The following is a 19,153-nucleotide window of genomic DNA, read 5'->3' as shown; positions in this document are numbered from 1 at the left end:
CAAAGGCGAGCCGGTGGCAGAGTGGCAGGGCAGCCCCTGAGGCAGCAGCTGAGGAAGAGGACGAGGAGGAGCTGCGGCCCAGTCCCGACTGATCCACGGACCGGTCCCGGTCCCCAGAGCGGGGGTTGGGAACTGCTGCTCTAGAGGAGTATTGGATATATGGCCTGTAGGCAGGAACCAGTGTGCCCAGAGCTCTTACGTGGCCTGTGACCTATTGGCCACTATCTTTATTATATGCCTTATGTCCCTGTTTACTATCCCAAAACTAATGAGTAATGGATAGTGACAATGGGAGGTTGGGCATCAGAGAGATACTTTAAGGAAAGACTGTAAGAGTTAATGTTTAAGGAAATACTGTAAGTGTTAATGCTTTTGGCATGTCTGTATTTTGAGTAAAAAATAATATTGTTAATTGGGTTTGCCGTGTCCTTTATACAGTTTATTTATCTCCTATGCCTGGCATCACATTTTATGGCGCGCACAGTCCAGTTCAACAAATTGAGTTATGTCAAGTCCAGCCCTCGTAACAAATGAGTTTGACGCCTCTGCTCCATAATGTCCCTGTTTGTCTCTTTCTTAATTGTCTTGCTCCAAGAGAATAGCGGGCACAATGCTACAAATTAAGCTGCAAGTAAAGTGAATTAACAGATGCTAGGTTGTACATTCATTAATTAGGGCAATTTCTAACTAACAGTCTGAACTAGATAAACCTTGACTTGCCGGAAGAAAGAGATAATCAGCATTCTAGAACAAATCCCTGGATGAATCTTCCTTTGCCACACTGAGGCAGTGCAAATATTAGTCAAAGAAGAACGGTAGAATTCTAGCCCTGTAGAAAGATAAAGTCTAACAAAACACTTTCCTGGGAGTAGGCCCCACGTCACAGACCTGACAGGAATTCCGGGTAGACCTGCTTAAGATTACTTTCTAAGTCAATAATAATGTTTGTGTGTGTGAATTTCATGCACAATCCAACTGAAGTACTTACAAAATCAAAATCACCATCTTGAGGGACCTTCCAGTTATCCGGGAAAACGTTTTTTGATATATGGTATGATTCATGTATGTTTTGATTGCAGTTTTCATGGCTCTTGTTCTTGGAGTCTTGCTTGTCAAAATAGTCCATAAAAGAAGGGCGCTGTGCTTGTGGTGACGTAGCATTTCCTAATTTGAAAATTAAAAGATGCTATAAAACTATGTTTTTTAATAAGAAGAGCAATATCTTCAGAGTGAATTAACACTTGCAATTCTGCCGATCTAACCATTAACTACATAAGCAACTATTAATGTTTGTTTCCTATCAATTATATTTGCAGGGTATAGTAACAGAACAAACAAGCAAGAGGCAATAGTGGCAGAACTACTAAGAATTTTTGTGAGGCAACAGTGAGTACAGATCACTGGCTTTTAGTGCAGATTAAATAACCCAGCAAATCTGCAAAAATAAACTACTCAAGAAATTCTAGGAACTATAGTTTTAGGAGGCTATTTTAAGTCGTATATAACACTTTAAAAGTAGATATTAGTAGATATTAGTTTGGCTAGCATGGCTTCTCTAATAGCATTTTGGAAAAAGATACAGAAATTATCATTCACGACCATAGAACTACAGTTCGCAGAGTTCTATACTGAAAGGTAGCAACAGATCAGCTGAGAATGTAGAATAGCTATGCTCACACAGATCCTCTGCTTCCTTCACCAATTGGATGGAAGAGAACAGTGCATAAGTTTATAGCAGAGAAATATGGGAAAAAATTACCATTGCGAAGAATATTCTAATGCGTTTCAGAAAAGTTTCATATTTGAGATTACTGGGTTTACAGTCAGGGCTACAGAAGTAAATCCCATTTTATTCAACAGGGCTTACTTCCACAAAAAGGTTCTTAAAATTACAGCTTACACAGTGTAAAATGCATCCCATATGAAAAGCTGAGAAGCAATTAAACCACGTAACTGGAAAAGTTGATTGGTACAATTTTAAGAAACAGTTAAACTCTTCTATGGTGCCACCCTGCAAACAGGTAAGATTGGCAACTGCCCAGATATATGCAAACAGCCCTCTCCATCCTCGCCTTGGTATGCCAGGGAGCTAAGGGAGAGGAAGAGGGAGGTGAGATGGCTAGAGAGAATTTGGAGGAAGACTCACACCGAAGCCACACAAACATCTTATTGCATGCTTATGAGGGCTTATGAGATGGTAGTTAGGGCAGCTAAGCCAGAGTTTTATGCTGCCTCTATCACATCTGCAAGCTCTCACATAGCTCAATTGTTCAGAGTAATTTGATCTTTGACCACCCTCGAGGACGGGTGCCAAAAAAATAGTCAATGGGCAATATGAGGCATTAGTGAGCTTTTTTGCAGAGATGGCCTTGCCGCTTCACCGCAACCTTCCTACCACCTTTGATACAGATAGGGAACTACAGACCCATTGGCCAACAAGGGGGGGGGTATGTTTGATGGCTTCCGGTGGCTCTCGGAAACCAAAGTGGACAAGTTGCTGGGATCGGTGAGGGTTGCCGTGAAGGTTTCTATACAGATAGGCAGAGGTGAACAGTTAAAAACAGTTACTTTATTTGCCGGCGTATAAGACGACCCCCAAACATTTCCACTCAATATATAGAGTTTGTTACATTACATTACGGTACTATGGGCCACTATGGGTAGCTATGTCTATCCCAACTGAAGTGCACCCAGCGTATAGGATGACCCCCCCACTTGGAGGTATGTTTTTCAGGGGGGAAAAGTAGTCTTATACGCCAGCAAATACTGTACTTATTCAATCCAAAGAAACTCAAAACAACTTAACAGCAGTATTATTAAAATATTAAAGAATCCATATGCAAAGCCCTGAGGAATGACAACCTCTTCTCTAAGGAGAACTTTAAAGGTCTTTTATTAAAAGACAACTGGGAATAGGGGAGAAAATCAAGAGTTCTACTTCCCAGCGAAGTATTTTAAAAGATGAAAGCTAAATCTAGTTGTTAGGTACTCTGATAGCGTAACATGAATCCAAATCTGATGATCTTTTGAGAAAGGAAATACTTTCAAATGCATATGCCATAAACTTAAACAGTACTGAAGAACTATGGTATTAAATACACACATTCGAGCTAGTTTGCTGCGAAACTAAGAACCCCTTCAAAATTCGGGGTTGTTGGGGTTTTTTTCACTTCAAAATACCCAATAAGAAAAAGTATACTCAAATTCTCATTGCTTCTTTCAACAGATCTACAAATACATAATGTATTTTTGCAAGCAACATTAAGTGCAGTGTTTGAACAATGCATTAGTACATCATATAAAAATACCATACACAGCAGGATATACTTTCATTCATTCAGTGCCTTCCCCAGTCATTACCATTTAACCCCAGCAAGCTGGGTATTCATTTTACCAACCTCGGAAGGATGGATGGCTGAGTCAACCTTGAGCCGGCTGCTGGGATTGAACTCCGAGCCTCATGGGCAGAGCTTTTAGACTGCATATCTGCTCCCTTACCATTCTGCGCCACAAGAGGCTCTCTTGTGTTAATATAGTTTACCCAAATTTCAGCTACTAACATAGAAAAAGCAGTGAAATTTCAGACCCCTTAAACTATACAACGAAAGTGCATCTAGTCAAGGCTATGGTCTTCCCAATTGCAATGTTTGGCTGTGAAAGTTGGACCATAAGGAAGGCCGAGCATCAAAGAATCAAGGCTTTTGAACTCTGGTGCTGGAGAAGACTCTTGTGAGTCCCTTGGACTGCAAGGCGAACAAACCGGTCAGTCCTAGAGATCAGCCCTGACTGCTCCTTAAAAAGCCAGATCCTAAAAAGCCAGATCCTCAAATACTTTGGCCACCTCATGAGAAGGAAGGACTCCCTGGAGAAGAGCCTAATGCTGGGAGCAATTGAGGACAAAAGAAGAAGGGGACGACAGAGAATGAGGTGGCTGGATGCACCTACTGAAGCAGGCGGTGCAAACTTAAATGGACTCTGGGGAATGGTAGAGGAGAGGAAGGCCAGGAAGACTCCATTGTCCATGGGGTCGCGATGGGTCGGACACAACTTCGCACCTAACAACAACAAAACTATACTCCTATGCTGTCCCTTTCCCAGTGCTTATGGAAGATGTCCTGAAAGTAAAAGATGTGATGAGGAATGAAACAGGGATACCAGCCTTCTGCAAGGCTAAACAAAGACTTTAAATTCCGAAGCACCAACATATTTTGAAGCAGTCAGTCATTTTCCACCTTTGGCATTCCCTGAAGAACATTCAGTACCTAGGACTGAACCCTTAAAGCAGTGGTCCCCAACCTTTTTCCGGCTGGGGACCGGCGGGGGCAAGTGCTCCGCCCATGCAGCGCACATGCGCGGGCAGGCCGCGCATGCACACATGCGCCATGCGCGGCAGAAATCACGCATGTGCGGCACTTTCGCACATGTGCGCATGCACGAAAGTGCCACGCACGCGCAAAATAACTCGCCCGTTCCACAAGGATGGACTCACAACTAACTGGCCATATTTCACAAACAGGACAATCAATTTATGCATGTGGCAAAAGCATGCCACCCTTCTGAGTAACTGCAGTTAAACCTTTCCTTCACAAATACAGACTTTTATATTTGTGATGCTATATTAATGATTTTACAAGAATTAAACTGACCTCAGAACAAAAAGGAGGCCAACCTTATCAACAAGGAACCAACTAAAATTTAGAGCAGCAGATTCTAATATGGAGAGAACTAGGTTTAATTCCCCACTCCTCCACAAGATGCCAGCTGGATGACCTTGGGACATCACAGTTCTCTCAGAGCTCTCTCAGCCTCACCTACCTCACTGGGTGTTTGTTGTGGAGAGAGGAAGGGAAGGTGACTATATGCCACTCTGAGACTCCTTTGGATAGCAAAAAGGTGGGGTAAAAGAAAACCCCAGCTCTTCTTCTGAAATATCTACAACAGGCATTTTAAACTACATGGCACGATTCTGAAGTACACCAAAGACAATTTTAAGGAGGAATGGGGGAGAACTCATGAGGAAATTATAGATGAATTGCTCTGACACATGTTATTGGGTAATCTTACAAACTATTTAAGCAATCATTTGGAAAAGAACAAAGCTCTGCTAAGAATAGCTAACACTGCAAAGGAAGGGAAAGTCATGCCTCACTAACTTATTATTACAATAATATACAAGTGAATTCCATTGCCATCACTTGATTAGATGCTCCGAAAATATAGAAGATCTCTAACTTGCTGAGATTCACAATCTTTTGATGAGTTGCCTCATTACTACCTTAAGTCTAGCAGAGGAGAAACATATATTCATGGAAAGCATTTCCAAGTCAAAACTGCTTCTAGGCAATTTTAGACGTCATACTCAAAACGATTGATCAATTCTTATAGCGTTCAAGCTACAATTATCATCTGCAGAATAGTTATGATTTAAGAATTTCATCCTTCAAATGGAAATTACTGAGCAGCTGGTTTGCACCAAGTGATGCAAAACTCTTTTAAACCTTGCCAAAAGGAGAGGCCCAGAAGTCATTTGTACCGAGCATGCAAAGGATCCTAGGTTCGCATTCTGGCATCTCTGACCAAAGTAAAGAATCTTAGAACCAAGAGCCCCACCAATGCTTGGAACAACTCTCAGTGATCTTGAATCTCAACCTTACCTGACAAGAGCAATGTGCTAGCTGAAGAACAGGAGGCCCTTTTTTCAGACCTTCTTAAGGTCATATGTGGTCTGGGCCCAGCATACCTGAGGGACCACCTCTCTGCCTATGCCCCTCAAAGAGCACTACGCTTAACCATCTCCGACTAGCAGGTTATTCCCAGCCTCAAGGAAACATGTCTGGCCTCAACCAGAGCTAGATCGTTCTCTGGCCTGGCTCCTACTTGGTGGAATGAGCTCCCAGAGGAGATCCAGGCCTTGCTAGAGCTAGTACATTTTTGCAGGGCCCGCAAAACGCAGTTCTTCCCCCAAGCTTTTGATTGGGACCAATGAGCTAACAACATATACTCAGTCCTCCAGAACCCCCACCTATCACATACACCCACCTGACACATCATGAGGCAATTTTGATCTAACTAATCTGCTGGGTTAGGATCAAAATGTTAAATGGTTCAAATGTTCTCTGTTGTTGATGTTGATGCAGTTACTGAGTTTGTGTTGTATCAGTCATACTGGATTCATGTTCTCCGTAAACCATCCTGAGCTGCAAGGAAGGGTGGTATGTATGTATGTATGTATGTATGTATGTATGTATGTATGTATGTATGTATGTATGTATGCATGCATGCATGCATGCATGCATGCATGTATGTATGTATAAATACACACACACACACCCAGCTCTAGATGGAGTAACCTGCACCTCCTGACACTTCTACTAACTTCACCTGTAGTTGCTTTCTTGACAAGTATGATCTGCTTTCCTGTCTTCGAACCAGTTCCTCTTCTGAACCCTCAAACCTTCTAGGACCTTCCATCCATCTGTTGCTACTCATCCGAAAACTTCCTTTTCAAGTCTGAGCATGCTTTGGTGTTGAGCTATGAACTTGCCATTCCCATGCTGCCCAAGCCTGGGTCCTAAAGGAACTCACTACCACCCCAGCTGTCACCCCCTTTCCCCACCATCAAACACCATTTTGGAATACTGCAATTTGTACAACATAGCCCAAATACCTTGTGCACTACTGAATTGGGTCTTCTTTCGGGGGGGGGGATCTCATCTTTTATCAATATAGGCAACATCACCACGGGTATATTGTGATGTGATAGAATAATGAGGGGGAGGGGCAAGAAGGAGAACAAATAGAGAAGTTGCCACCTTTACAAGAACAGTAGAAGTACAAGAACGGGCGGGGGGGTGCTCTGTGTGGAAAAGATGGGGAAGATTTCAAATGGAAAATAGAAAATGGCACAAGCATATTTAATAAAGACATTAGATTCAAATGGGTAGCCGTGTTGGTCTGAAGTAGCACAATAAAATCAGAGTCCAGGAGCACCTTTAAGACCAACAAAGATTTATTCTGGGCGTGAGCTTTCGAGTGCAAGCACTCTTTGTCAGACTGCACTCGAAATTCCTCATCTGCCTAAATAAATTTATTTCTGTGGGTCTGTGCTTGCACTCGAAAGCTCACGCCCTGAATAAATCTTTGTTGGTCTTAAAAGGTGTTACTGGCCTCTGATTTTATAATAGAGACATTGTTTGAGAAACAAAAGCCAGATGAGACTGTGCAAACTCTACCACCACAAAAAATCTCTACTCCCCATTTCATTTCCTCGATCTTCTGATTCAGATTTTTCCTAGCATCATCTGATTTATCCTCTACCTGCTTATCCATATATAAGCCTCCATTCACCAACAGCATAATAGTATTTATTATATGTTAGGGTAAAAAGACAGGATTTGTTTTCTTCCAGAGCTCAGCTTTATTTGGGCACAAATCCCCTGTTTGTGTGCAGCGAGGGGGGGGGGGGGGCGAGAATATGTTTTTACTTTATTTTTTGTCAAAACGCCCAGGGGCCTCCAGGCCTGGGCGCCTATAAATAAAAACTTATTACTGTTACTTATTTTGTCCTTGACTGAGAAAATAAAAATACGAGGGATGCATATATACAAAATCTAACATTAGCAAAAGTTTTTAAAAGATGTCAAGTAGCATGTATCTCTAGTAGAAGAAAAATTCCTCATCTGCCTAAATAAATTTATTTCTGTGGGTCTGTGGCTTGCTATAAAGCCATTTAAAATGTGCCACCCAGCAACAAAAGCTATCTGTAAGGAACTTAAGTCAAAACAAAGCCCAAACATGTGTACCCCTATTGTCCTAAGAACATTACAACCACCATCGGGCTACGCATACTTCGAAAGGCCACCTATGTGAGCTGTCTTCACAGTATTTTACTCCACTAAAGTGCAACTGTGCCACACCTACATCACTGGGATGAGGAAAATCTACTCTGGATAGGTGATTTTTTTTAAAGAATCTTCCAGAGTAAGCAAGCTCTACAGATTTATATGGCAGTTTTAAACATGCCTTGGAATTGCATCAAAATAAACCTTTCTTTTTCCGATTCGACGTAGCCGAGATTTAAGTCACAGCAGTGTAGTGCAGGGGTAATCAAACTTTGGCCCTCCAGATGTCCATGGACTACAATTCCCATGAGCCCCTGCCAGCATTCCCATGAGCCCCTGCTATCATAGTGATGCATTCACTGGCAGGGGCTCATGGGAATTGTAGTCCATGGACATCTGGAGGGCCAAAGTTTGACTACCCCTGGTGTAGTGTAAGGGTTAAGAGCAGCGGCCTCTAATCTGGGGTTTGATTCCCCACTCCTTTACCTGCAGGCAATCTGGGTGACCTTGGGCTACTCACAGTCCTGTTAGAGCTGTCCTCACAGAGCAGTCAGAGCTCTCGCAGACCCACCTACCTCACAGGGTGTTTGTTGTAGGGAGAAGAAGGGAATGGGATTGTAAATTGTTTTGACAACAATGTGATATAAAAATCAATTCTTCTTCCTCAAGAGGGTTGTTGCTTCGATTCCCTGCTTGCCAATTCCCCAGAGCATTTGCTGGCAGGGGCTCATGGGAATTGTAGTCCATGGACATCTGGAGGACCACAGGTTGACTACCCCTGCCCCAGAGGCCTCTGGCTGACCAAATCTGTAGACATACTGGCAGTCCTTAGCCTGACACAGTAGGGCAGTTCTTACTTAAACCAAAGATGTGCTTACTCATTTCTAAGTGCGGTTAAGGGGAGGGAGGGGCTATGATTTTAACTGCACCAACAGAACCATCTGTACAGAACAGAATCACCCAGACACCCTTCCATGACTGCAATAACCAACCTCCCAATGTTGTTGTTATTTATACTATTAAGATGATTGTTGGAAATAATGAGGCACTGAACTGTTGTAATGTTTTGAAAGTTGTTTGAAAGTTAGGTAATGTTTCGATGTAAACCACCCAGAGCTGCAAAGAATGGGCGGTATAAAAATCCAAACGAATGAATGAGTGAATGAATGAATGAATGAATGGCTACACTGATAAACCTCGAAATCATGTGATTCAGAAACCGTTTCTCATGGGGGTCTGCTCCCATCTGATGAACGATCTGGGCAGCAAGCACACAATTGGGGCCCCTACTCTTTCCACTCTCTCCAGGTCCATACATTGGGGAGGCAGGTTGACATAGTCCTATTTGGTCATATCACCCAATAGTTCTGTCTGGGGCTGCTGAGAAACCTCAGGGTTTCACAAAATCCCTGCTGAGAAAGCCTGATCTAAGCCAATGTATTTGAACTAGTTCCGTTCTGTACAAAACTTAAAGCTGGAGACAACAGTCCTTGCGATTTAAAGGAAGAGGACAAAGCAAAGATGAAGAAAAAGTATTAGTGGCACATGGTATAGAGCATCCCACAAGGGCATGTATCCTGCACAAAGATGAGAGAGCTCCATTCTGCAATTCACAACGTGCATTTGTGCCTATACAGATTTTCTTTGTTCTGACAGACTGAAAAATCTGCCCATATTTTGTGCATTGCGACCCACAATAGCCTTTACATTCTTCTCCTTAAAGCTATTACATTTGCTTTTCATAACTCTGCTATAGTGATGCTTTACAGTACTCTTCCATCATATGTTAAACTTGATTAGTTCAAGATTCCTGTTAACAGACGTCCCTATTGCTCACAGCATCTAACACCAAAGTACCTTCTACAGCATCAAAAGCAAATTAAAACAAGTATTAAGTGTTCTATGGATGGAATCATTCTAGGCCGAGTCATCACTCATCGACAGAACTGTTTATGATCTTCCAGACTCAGATAAAGATCTCTGGTCTACTGTACATAATAAATAAAACCACGACTTGAATTGCCAGCTCCCCTTCTGCAAGTCACAACAAGGGTGTTTGGAAACATACAAAGCAGCTTTAAATGTTATCGTGCCTTAATGTAGCACATAAAGCTGCCTTAGTTCATCCCCAGAAAGCATCGCACAGGGCCAAACTTGTCACATGTACATGTACATTCATCAGATACACAGCAAGGCAACCATCAAATAGGCAACTGAGGTTCACTCTGGGTTTCTGGTCATATATTTATGCTGCCGGGAGCCTTTTTATTCTTTATTAGTACTTTACTGCCGTTTTTAAGACATGTATTTTAAAGACACTCACAAACACACACACACACTCCAGCTTCTCAGCCAGTGTTAACTGATTTACAAACAGGGGTTCAACAGAGTTTATATTGTTTCTCCTAAATTAACTGGAAGAGCCAAGACATTTGCAAGCAGCTCACTCTTGATCCGGCATTTCAGCTATCACGAAGCCTTCTTGATTCTTCAAGAAAATGTATTTAGGAAAATTTTCAATGAATCCTTAAAGGAGCTGGAGACTAAATGGGTCAAAAAGCAAGTGGACTGAATGTCAGGAGGCAGACAAAGGGTTGTAACAAGAATGTAGATCAATTTCGACATTGATAGTTTACCCACCCAAGAGATTATTTTTTATGATAGGCATATCATAAAAAATATTTAAAGCTGTTCAACCAGAACTCCTGGCTATAAATTTATATGCCTATTGTAAAACTGGCCCCAGATGGCCCCCTTTTCAAATGGTGTAGCCCTCTTACATAGCATGTAAAATGCCCTTAATGCAAAACATTCTGTCATTTTAGTATACAATGTAATTTTTCCAGTTGACCTACATTAAAATGTTGTGTGAATAATTTAAATAAAAATTTAATTATTTTGAAAATGTATACATTTCCAAACTACGGTAGGAGGCATGAAAAAGCCACAGAAATAATATACCAGAGACATACATCCAGAAGTTTGGAGTCTTCCTGCAAAACATTCATGGCTTTTTTTCCTGGTTGGTTGTTTGTGTTGGTAGCTTTTGCTCACAAGCCCAACAGATGCCAGAGAAAAAACCAAGGACAAAATCAAAACATTCAGCTGAATTTGACTTGTACAAATGATAGATCTGGAGCCAGTAGGAAACCTCTTTTTTTGCAAGATGTTGTTAATTCTAGCATTTCTTTCAAAATCCACAACCTAATTGCTCTTTAACACCACTAAGCCACTACATGGGTTAAAATGAAAATCTTTAATACACAGAAGTGAGACGTACTTTTCATGGTGCCATCTTCGTCATCGTCGTCGTCGTCATCATCATCACTGTTTATCACCATGGTCCCCAAGTCTGATTCCAACATGGTGCTGTTATGTTCAATCATTGTTTGAGCGCTTTCACTCATCGTACTCGTGGCCCTCATTGTGCCTGCACTCTCTGAGCTACTCTTCACCATGGTGTGAGAGTCCAGCTCATCTTCATCCTGCAAAGAAAGGAGGGCAAACCAACTTGAGTCAGGAATTAGTTCCTCAAAACACTTAACTTGAGAAGACAAGAACATTCAGCTGCACATTACCCCTTCTTAGAGTTCTGTTACTTTAAATTAAAATACACAAAATGCAACCTAAAACACCATTCTGACATACTGACTTTCAAGAGGCCTCAGATTCTCAACGGGTTTCCACAGATGTTAGTATTTTCAGTGGACATTAAGGAACACACAAGAACTTATCATCTTTCCTTGTTCCCTCATGTCTTCTGCTTTCACCCTATTCCAAAACAAAACTGCACTTGTGTACCTTGTCAGATTTCTCACACTGTCCCACTGCTTTGGGATATGCTGGAACACCAATAAGTTGGGAAGTTGAGCAATGGAAGAAAAAAGTAAACTTTGGGTTTCTCCTACAATACATTTTTTGTTACAATATATTGTAACAAAAAAATCATGGTCTTCTATATTTTTCCTACTGTTTTTCATTGGCCTTCGTATCTAAACGATTTTTATAAGGTATCTCTAGGTTCAGTTGGAAGGCACACTGATAAATCATAGGAGTGGATAAATGTAAAAGGGGAAGACTTCCTGGATCAATACCATGACAGAATGTCAGCATATCTCCAACAAATAGATGCGAACTATAAAAAACAAAGCAAGACTTCTCAGCACAGAAACATACCAAATGAAGCTTGGCTTATGTAGTCAGACTTTTGGTACCTATACCCCAGCATTGTGTAGCGTGACTAGCAACTGTTCTTCAAAGCCTTTGCTACCCAAAGTTCAAGGGAGCAGCCAGGAATATGTTTGGCATACAGAAGATCCCAGATTCAATCCACAGCTTCTCTAGTTTATGATGAAAACAAATCTCTTCCTGATACCCTGGACAGCCAGGGCCATCTGAGAAGATAATGCTGACCATGAAAAACTAGTGGCTTGATTCATGAGCTCTTTAAGTTTCCATGGATCTGGGACCTTCGGCATACAAAGCACAAGTTCTTCCACTAAGTAAGCCCCTCCCCTAAGGATAAAGGATAAAGATAAAAAGCTCAAATAGACAAGAGTCCATCAAAGCAAAATGGCACTGAAAGCCCATCTCAACTGGCAAGACCAATTGCTTTCTTTTGTATATAGCTAAAGAATTTTTTCCAGCTATGATAAAAGAGGCAAGAGGAAAACCTGTTGATACTTTGTAGAAAAATATCTGCTGAGCAGATGCTCCGGGACTGTGGAACAGAGTTAATTCCAGCAAAGGATACAAAAGCATTTCCAATCAGTGGCAGTAATGTGCCAGGAATGTAAAACAGAGAACTGATGATAATCCAGTTCATGAATCATAAAATCCATATGGAATAGAAGTATTTGAAAACATTATTAGGAAATCCTACTCTCTTTCTGAAGTCAGATTTAGAGTATGTGCACAATACCCCAACTATTTCAGGACTAACATGCTGTTTTATGCCTCACGTCCTTTTACAAGAGCCCTTTTTACAACCCACAAAGAACAGCAGAATGCCAAACAAGGTGCCTGTTGATTGCATTAAAACTTCCAATTAAAAACTGTCTAATTTTAGGTGACTCCATAAAAAGCACAATCTTTTAGTTTAGCCCTTTTTTTGAGAGCCAAAAGTGTGCCTTCACAGCCCATTCCAACATTATCCAAAGTCAAATACTGTGTTATAACATTCAGTGCCTTAGAAGAAGGCCAAACGCCTCTAATGAGTACCAGGCAAAAAATGGGGGGGGGGGAGCACAGTTCTTGCAGCTACAAAATATTGATAATGCGTCCAAGAGTGCTCATGACACCAAATAAAACTACAAAATCAGGTATATGTTTGAGTGCTGCTGTTTTTTAATCTCCACAATGGTCATTCAAAGTGTCATGGATTAAGTGTCATGGCCCTAGCCCTTTATATGGATATCTTTAAAGAGTTTGTTTCCGTACAGTGTATTTAGACAAATATATTCCTTACATGGCAAACAAGGTATGCCACGCAAAGGCCAAAATAGGCATAATCAAGAAAATCATCACCATGTTTCCTGAACAAACAGCATGGCTTACCCTGCTTTTGAACAAACTACTGTGCAAGCTACACACACAGCAATCATGAAAATTAACAATTAAAAAGAGTGCCACAAAAAGAAATGTGTGGAAGCAACTTGTTACCACCATGCAGCAGATGCTATTTTGTGAACAGCTTCTTTCTGTCCCATATTCCCACTTGTTACAAATTTATGCCTTCTAATGTTAAAGTTCCCTCTTCAGTTTCTTCCATGTAATTTCCCTTTAGATTAAAGGAGATTTTAATAACCAGCATCTTTTAGAAGTTAGGATAGGAAACCTATTAGTTCATAAACTTCCTATAGCCTGAGTGAAGAAAGAAAAAGGTGGGTTTTCTTTAAAGTGACAGAGGAAATGCATGCCAAGCTATAGGATCTTATTAAACCACGAGCACAACAGTGCTTTTGGAAACAGGCCTTTCTAGCCTTTCCCTTCCCTCAATGGGTGGCTCCCCCAAAAGCTGATCTCAGGACCCCCAAAATGCCCCAAGTAGCTAAAATAAGGAAGGTGAAGGGGGCACAATCATCTTCCTCTTACGTCAGCAGTGTTTTCATTCACAGGAGAGGTACGGTTGGCAGAAGAGGTGGGTACAATTTTGTCCAGTTTGCTTTCCTTACTGTTCTGTGGCCTTTCGACTCACAAGAAGGGCAACAGTACCCCATGTGGAAGTCACATCAATTTAGCATTTATAACCACATATATTCATTGTTACAATGCTTCCTGGTATTCTAGCTTGTTCAGTTTTAAACGTCAAAACATATTGTCTATCAAGCATCCCAGGACTTAGCCTTAATGGCACAACATTTACAGTATTTGCTGGCATATAAGACTACTTTTCCCCCCTGAAAAACATGCCTCCAAGTGGGGGGGTCGTCCTATATGCCGGGTGCACTTCAGTTGGGATAGACATAGCTGCCCATAGTGGCCCATAGTACTGTAATGTAATGTAACAAACTCTATATTTTGAGTGGAAATGTTGGGGGGTCGTCTTATATGCCCAGTCGTCTTATACGCCGGCAAATACTGTTTCAAGAAAGGTAGTCTGGTGTCTTTATTAGTAACAATCCCATAGGAGAAAATTTCAAAGTTTCTTTGTTTGAATTAGTCGGGGCATTTTGTCAAAACACATTCAGTGCCTAAGTACTATACTGAACGACGTTATTATATACTGCTAATAAAAGGAATGAATTGGTGCTCCTCCTGGTGGGGGAAAAATAAAAACCTAATTATCAGCTCTCTCATTTAACCAATGACCTATCTTTTTAGAAGTCAACTATCCATCACTTTTACAGTAGTGACTACTGACTTCTCTCTACCAAACCATTTTAGACATGCCAGTTTTGTCACTTGTTACAATCCTTCCTTCTTGAAGTCAATCGACATAGGGAAAGTCCCTGGCTGCATAAATGTGCTCTAGTTCAGGGGTAGTCAACCTGTGGTCCTCCAGATGTCCTGGCAGGGGCTCATGGGAATTGTAGTCCATGAACATCTGGAGGTCCACAGGTTGACTAGTCCTGATCTAGTTCATCTCTTCACTTTGATTTTTAAAGTATCATCCATTTGCTATAGGAAGGGACGGACTTCATCAAGGAATGGATAGCAATGACAAACTTCTCGCGATTGTGCAAGAACAGCAACGTGAAGAGTATCTAAAACAAACAGGAATCTTGTTAAAGACATAATAGTGGCGAACTGAAAAGCAGGCATAATGAAAGAAAAATTAGTTCTTTGACGGCTGGGAAAGGAACAGCCCATTATTCCCAAGTCACTACACTTGACACAGTTGTTCTTTGTTATGGTAGAGTATCATGTGTTTCCTTCTTGAAAACAACTGGTCCTGTATGTCATATGTGCTAAAATAGCCCATTTCTTCTTGGGAAATATCATTTATTATTATTATTATTATTATTATTATTATTATTATATTTCGATTTATTTCCTGCCTCTTCCGGAAGGCTCAAGGCGGGTGACAGTAATCTCAACCCTATTAAAACCCCCATTAAAACATTAATACCAACATGGCGGCAAAGAGAAAATACCCTATCCCTCCCCATACTAATATCAGAGATAATGGAGGAGTGTCAGAGATAATGTCAGAGATAATGGAGGAGTACACTTCCTAACTCCCGGGGGGAGGGGTGATGTCTCGAGTTCGTTGACCCCAGCCTCAACCATAGAACTATATCAGATGTATACTGAATTCATATTTGCAGTCCAGCTAATACAACTCGGGGGGGGGGGGATCTTTTCCTCTGGGTCAGACTAACCACTGTCAGCCTTTTACTCTTTCACGCAGCATATGGTACATGACATGCAATTCTGCCGTCCCAAAGCATTTCATTAAGGCCTTTGCAAATAACCAAAGACTTTTCAAGAACAAAGAACCTTCTTTTCATACTGTAAATAGTATACCACTACATCACCATCGAGTGGCAAAACAGGTCCTGGCTTTGAAAATTAGCAAAGAAAGAATCCAAAATTCATCTGAGAATGGATGAGCCATTTTAACTCATCTTGATCTGTGCAGAATACAGCGCTAGAGGGCAGCAGAGACAATTTAGTAGAAGAACACCTAACAAAAATTTACATACTACCAAATTCAGTGTCTTGCCATAGAAATTTCATGTACTATTAACACCTCATCATCGCCTTCGGGAGGGGGGGGGGGATGTGGACATAGTCACGGCTATCTTTCCAAGAAATTGTTGTTATAGCTGTACTTACACACAAGACTAACAAGTGCAGCATTAGGAAAAGAAAAAAATGCACAGGGATTCAGCTACCAGTATAGCACAAACATGTATTTTCAGCATATATTAAAGATTTTGGTAAAGCTACATCTTTCAAGAGTTCATGAATCAACTTCATTACATTCTTATCCATATTAATAACCCCTGGCACTTCTTCCAACAAAAGATGACAGACATTAAAAATGATCATAGACATTAACAACTACTTGCCCAAATACCAAGAAGGGGGATCTACAAATCAGCTCAAGGTTCTTTTATGCTCCGATCTCAGCTGACTCTTTTAAAATAACACGGCACCCTTTTACGTTGGATTATCTTAGACATGGACACAGTTCAGTGCCATCTAAAATAATATTTCTTTTTCGCCTTCTCATCCCCTGAGACACAGGGGATCCGTTGCTTTATAAATGAATTTTCAGAAATTCAAACAAGTGATTCCATTAAAATAGCTTGGACCCTATGCTTGGAAGAGAGGTCGTTCTTTAACGTTTTACCCTTTCTACTCAAGCACACACACACACACAACCCTCCCCCCCCCCAAAAAAAAACTTCCACAAGGTCACGGTACAATGTTGGATGTAGCACAGGGACTGCAACAGACAGGAGGGATTCAGCAGAATTGACTCCTGGAAACAAGCCATTGTGCAAACAACCAGGGAGGGCATTTTCCTCCCAAAGCTGCAATTTCCTCCCCACTTCTATATCCCATCCCATTCCTGATGGTCCCAACATTTCAAGTGTGTCTTCTGGGAACAGGTGGCAAAGGAGACAAGGCATGCCCCTCAATCTAAGGTACACTTCACTACCGAAAAATACATTTGCAAATGTCTGTCATAAATATGTTTTATTAGAATTAGCAATCTTTTAAAAGCCATAGCCTGTGGCTTCGGGGCAGGGGGGGGGGACCACTCAGTTGTGAAAAGCCTACCCCAAATCTGTAAGAAATAAAAGCTTCTAGCCCTCATGTTTTCAGGAATACGTTTGAAAAAAGTGATAGCAAAAAACAGAAAAGCACTAGGGACAAGAAGACCAGTGAAAAGAACACTTAAAAAAAGAACCTCCCCTGATGTTAAAATTTCTAATTTCTAACTCTGTTTTGAGTTTTAAGAAGAACTCTACAGTAGTTATCAACCAATAAAGAGCATATAAGAAGAGCTGTAAATACAGTAGCATGGAAGGAAGCATTCCATGCTGGTAAGAAGACCGTGATTTCTTCTTTCTTCCTGAAATAATTATTATTTGGTTCGTGAACTTATTCACTGGAAGTGTTTTTAGCCGATCTCCTGCTAATGGATACTTAAAGTGAAGCAAAACTTACAGTATGGGGCTGATCATTAGTTCATTTCTTTAAAGATCCACAGGAATAAATATTTAGACATGTTTCCTGGGGGCTGCCCGGCAACCAGTTGCCTTACATTTCCATAATACAGCTGCCTGACCTCAGAATCAAATTTGCATCACACTTCAAAAATGCATAAAAGAAGAGACTGGTCATGTTTAGTAATGCTTAAACTAACATTTAAACTTTGATATTGGGATTAACCTTCTGTAGAGTACTCCGCTTGCACTTTTTACTTAATTAAAAAAATCTGTACAATTACCTCAACACCTATCAAAACATGTCAGTTTGTCAGAATGCATTTGCCTCAGACAAGCTAGTCCTGTAACATGCCCAAACTCTATTCCAAGGATATTATTTCTGGTCATATTCAGGACAGCTTCCCAACAAGGAAGACTTACTGCTACTTGTTTATGAGAGGGGCCCAAGCTACAGGTGATTGGCTCAAGCTCTAGAAGAGACACTGTACACTGAAGGGAATATACATTGAAGGGCACTATATTTTGAAGGGCAGGAGGTATTATGATGTCTGAGCTTGGCTCTTGTGGCCCTTTCATGCATTTCCAGGGAAAAGCTGATTGCCACTTTAGGGTCAGAAGGAAAGTTCCCTCGAGACCAGACTGACCTGGAATTCTGTTTTTTGGGGGGAGGGTGGGGGGGGGAGGTTGGACTAGATGAGCCTTGATGTCCCTTCCAACTTTATGATTCTATGAAATTATTACCACAGGCCATTTTCCTCTAATAAACTGCTAGCAGACCATAGGTGTGTCAGTTTTATTATACAAACCTGACACACTCTCTCCAGCGACATCAAAAAATGCAAGGTTACGGGCCCTTTCCTTTACATTTCATCCCCTTGTTTATTTATTTTATTTGAAGAACTGGTTCTAAGAACTCCCTGTCTCCTTTATGGCAATCTAATCCACCTCCAATAGTGTCCAAGAAAGTCACTGTAAAGCTAAATTTTCATAAGGATGAATATATTAGCATTGATTTTAATGTGCTTGGTGTTATATGGATTCTGTAGCAAAAACAAGTATTTAGCCCAACCTGACAATGCTCTTGACACAGCCTCTTCCACACAGCATCCAGGAAAGAAGAAAAGTTGGTTCTTATATGCCGCTACCCGAAGGAGTCTCAAAGCGGCTTAACAATCTCCTTCCCTTTCCTCTCCCCACAACAGACGCCCTGTGAGGTAGGTGAGGTCAGAACAGCTTTATCAGAGATGTGGCAAGCCCAAGGTGGATGCTTGTGGGGGAGGAGCGGGGAAGCAAACCCGGCTAGCCAGATTAGAAGTCTGCACTCCTAACCGCTACAGCAAGCTGGCTCTCTGAAAGAGAAAGAATGTCCACCAAGCGTGTTGCTTGCATTTACATTCCCTTCTCGCTCCAAGAAAGATAGCTGATTAGAATAATACGAATCGCAGTCGACACACTAGTCTTTTCCAATGCCAACACTCGCAAGGGTAAAATTACACCTTTTATTTCACAAACACTGATCGTAAAGAAGCCTGCAAACTTTTGAATTATTCAGACGTTCTTGTCAGGCAGCTGAAACAAAAAGTATTCAGCATATGAATAGTGAGAATAAGACAGTTTACCTATGTAAATATAATGGGCTGACTCCAGAGCCAGGACTGTGTAGCTTCTTCCTTTTACATTCCCCCC

General features: G+C 41.2%; 1 protein-coding gene across 1 annotated transcript in view; it reads right to left on the bottom strand.

The window, feature by feature from the left end:
- The window catches only part of STK3 (serine/threonine kinase 3), a 126,739-nt gene that overhangs the window by 49,414 nt on the left and 58,172 nt on the right, over positions 1-19,153 (bottom strand). The window contains exons 9-10 of the mRNA XM_077351822.1: positions 11,122-11,326; positions 989-1,164 (exon numbers count right to left, since the gene is read on the bottom strand). Coding sequence (XP_077207937.1) covers positions 989-1,164; positions 11,122-11,326 — 381 coding nt within the window. The remainder of the gene's footprint in view (positions 1-988; positions 1,165-11,121; positions 11,327-19,153) is intronic.

Source organism: Paroedura picta, chromosome 9 (assembly GCF_049243985.1).
Source record: "Paroedura picta isolate Pp20150507F chromosome 9, Ppicta_v3.0, whole genome shotgun sequence".
Taxonomy (NCBI): Eukaryota; Metazoa; Chordata; class Lepidosauria; order Squamata; family Gekkonidae; genus Paroedura; species Paroedura picta.
This window is presented reverse-complemented; position numbering and strand designations above follow the sequence as displayed.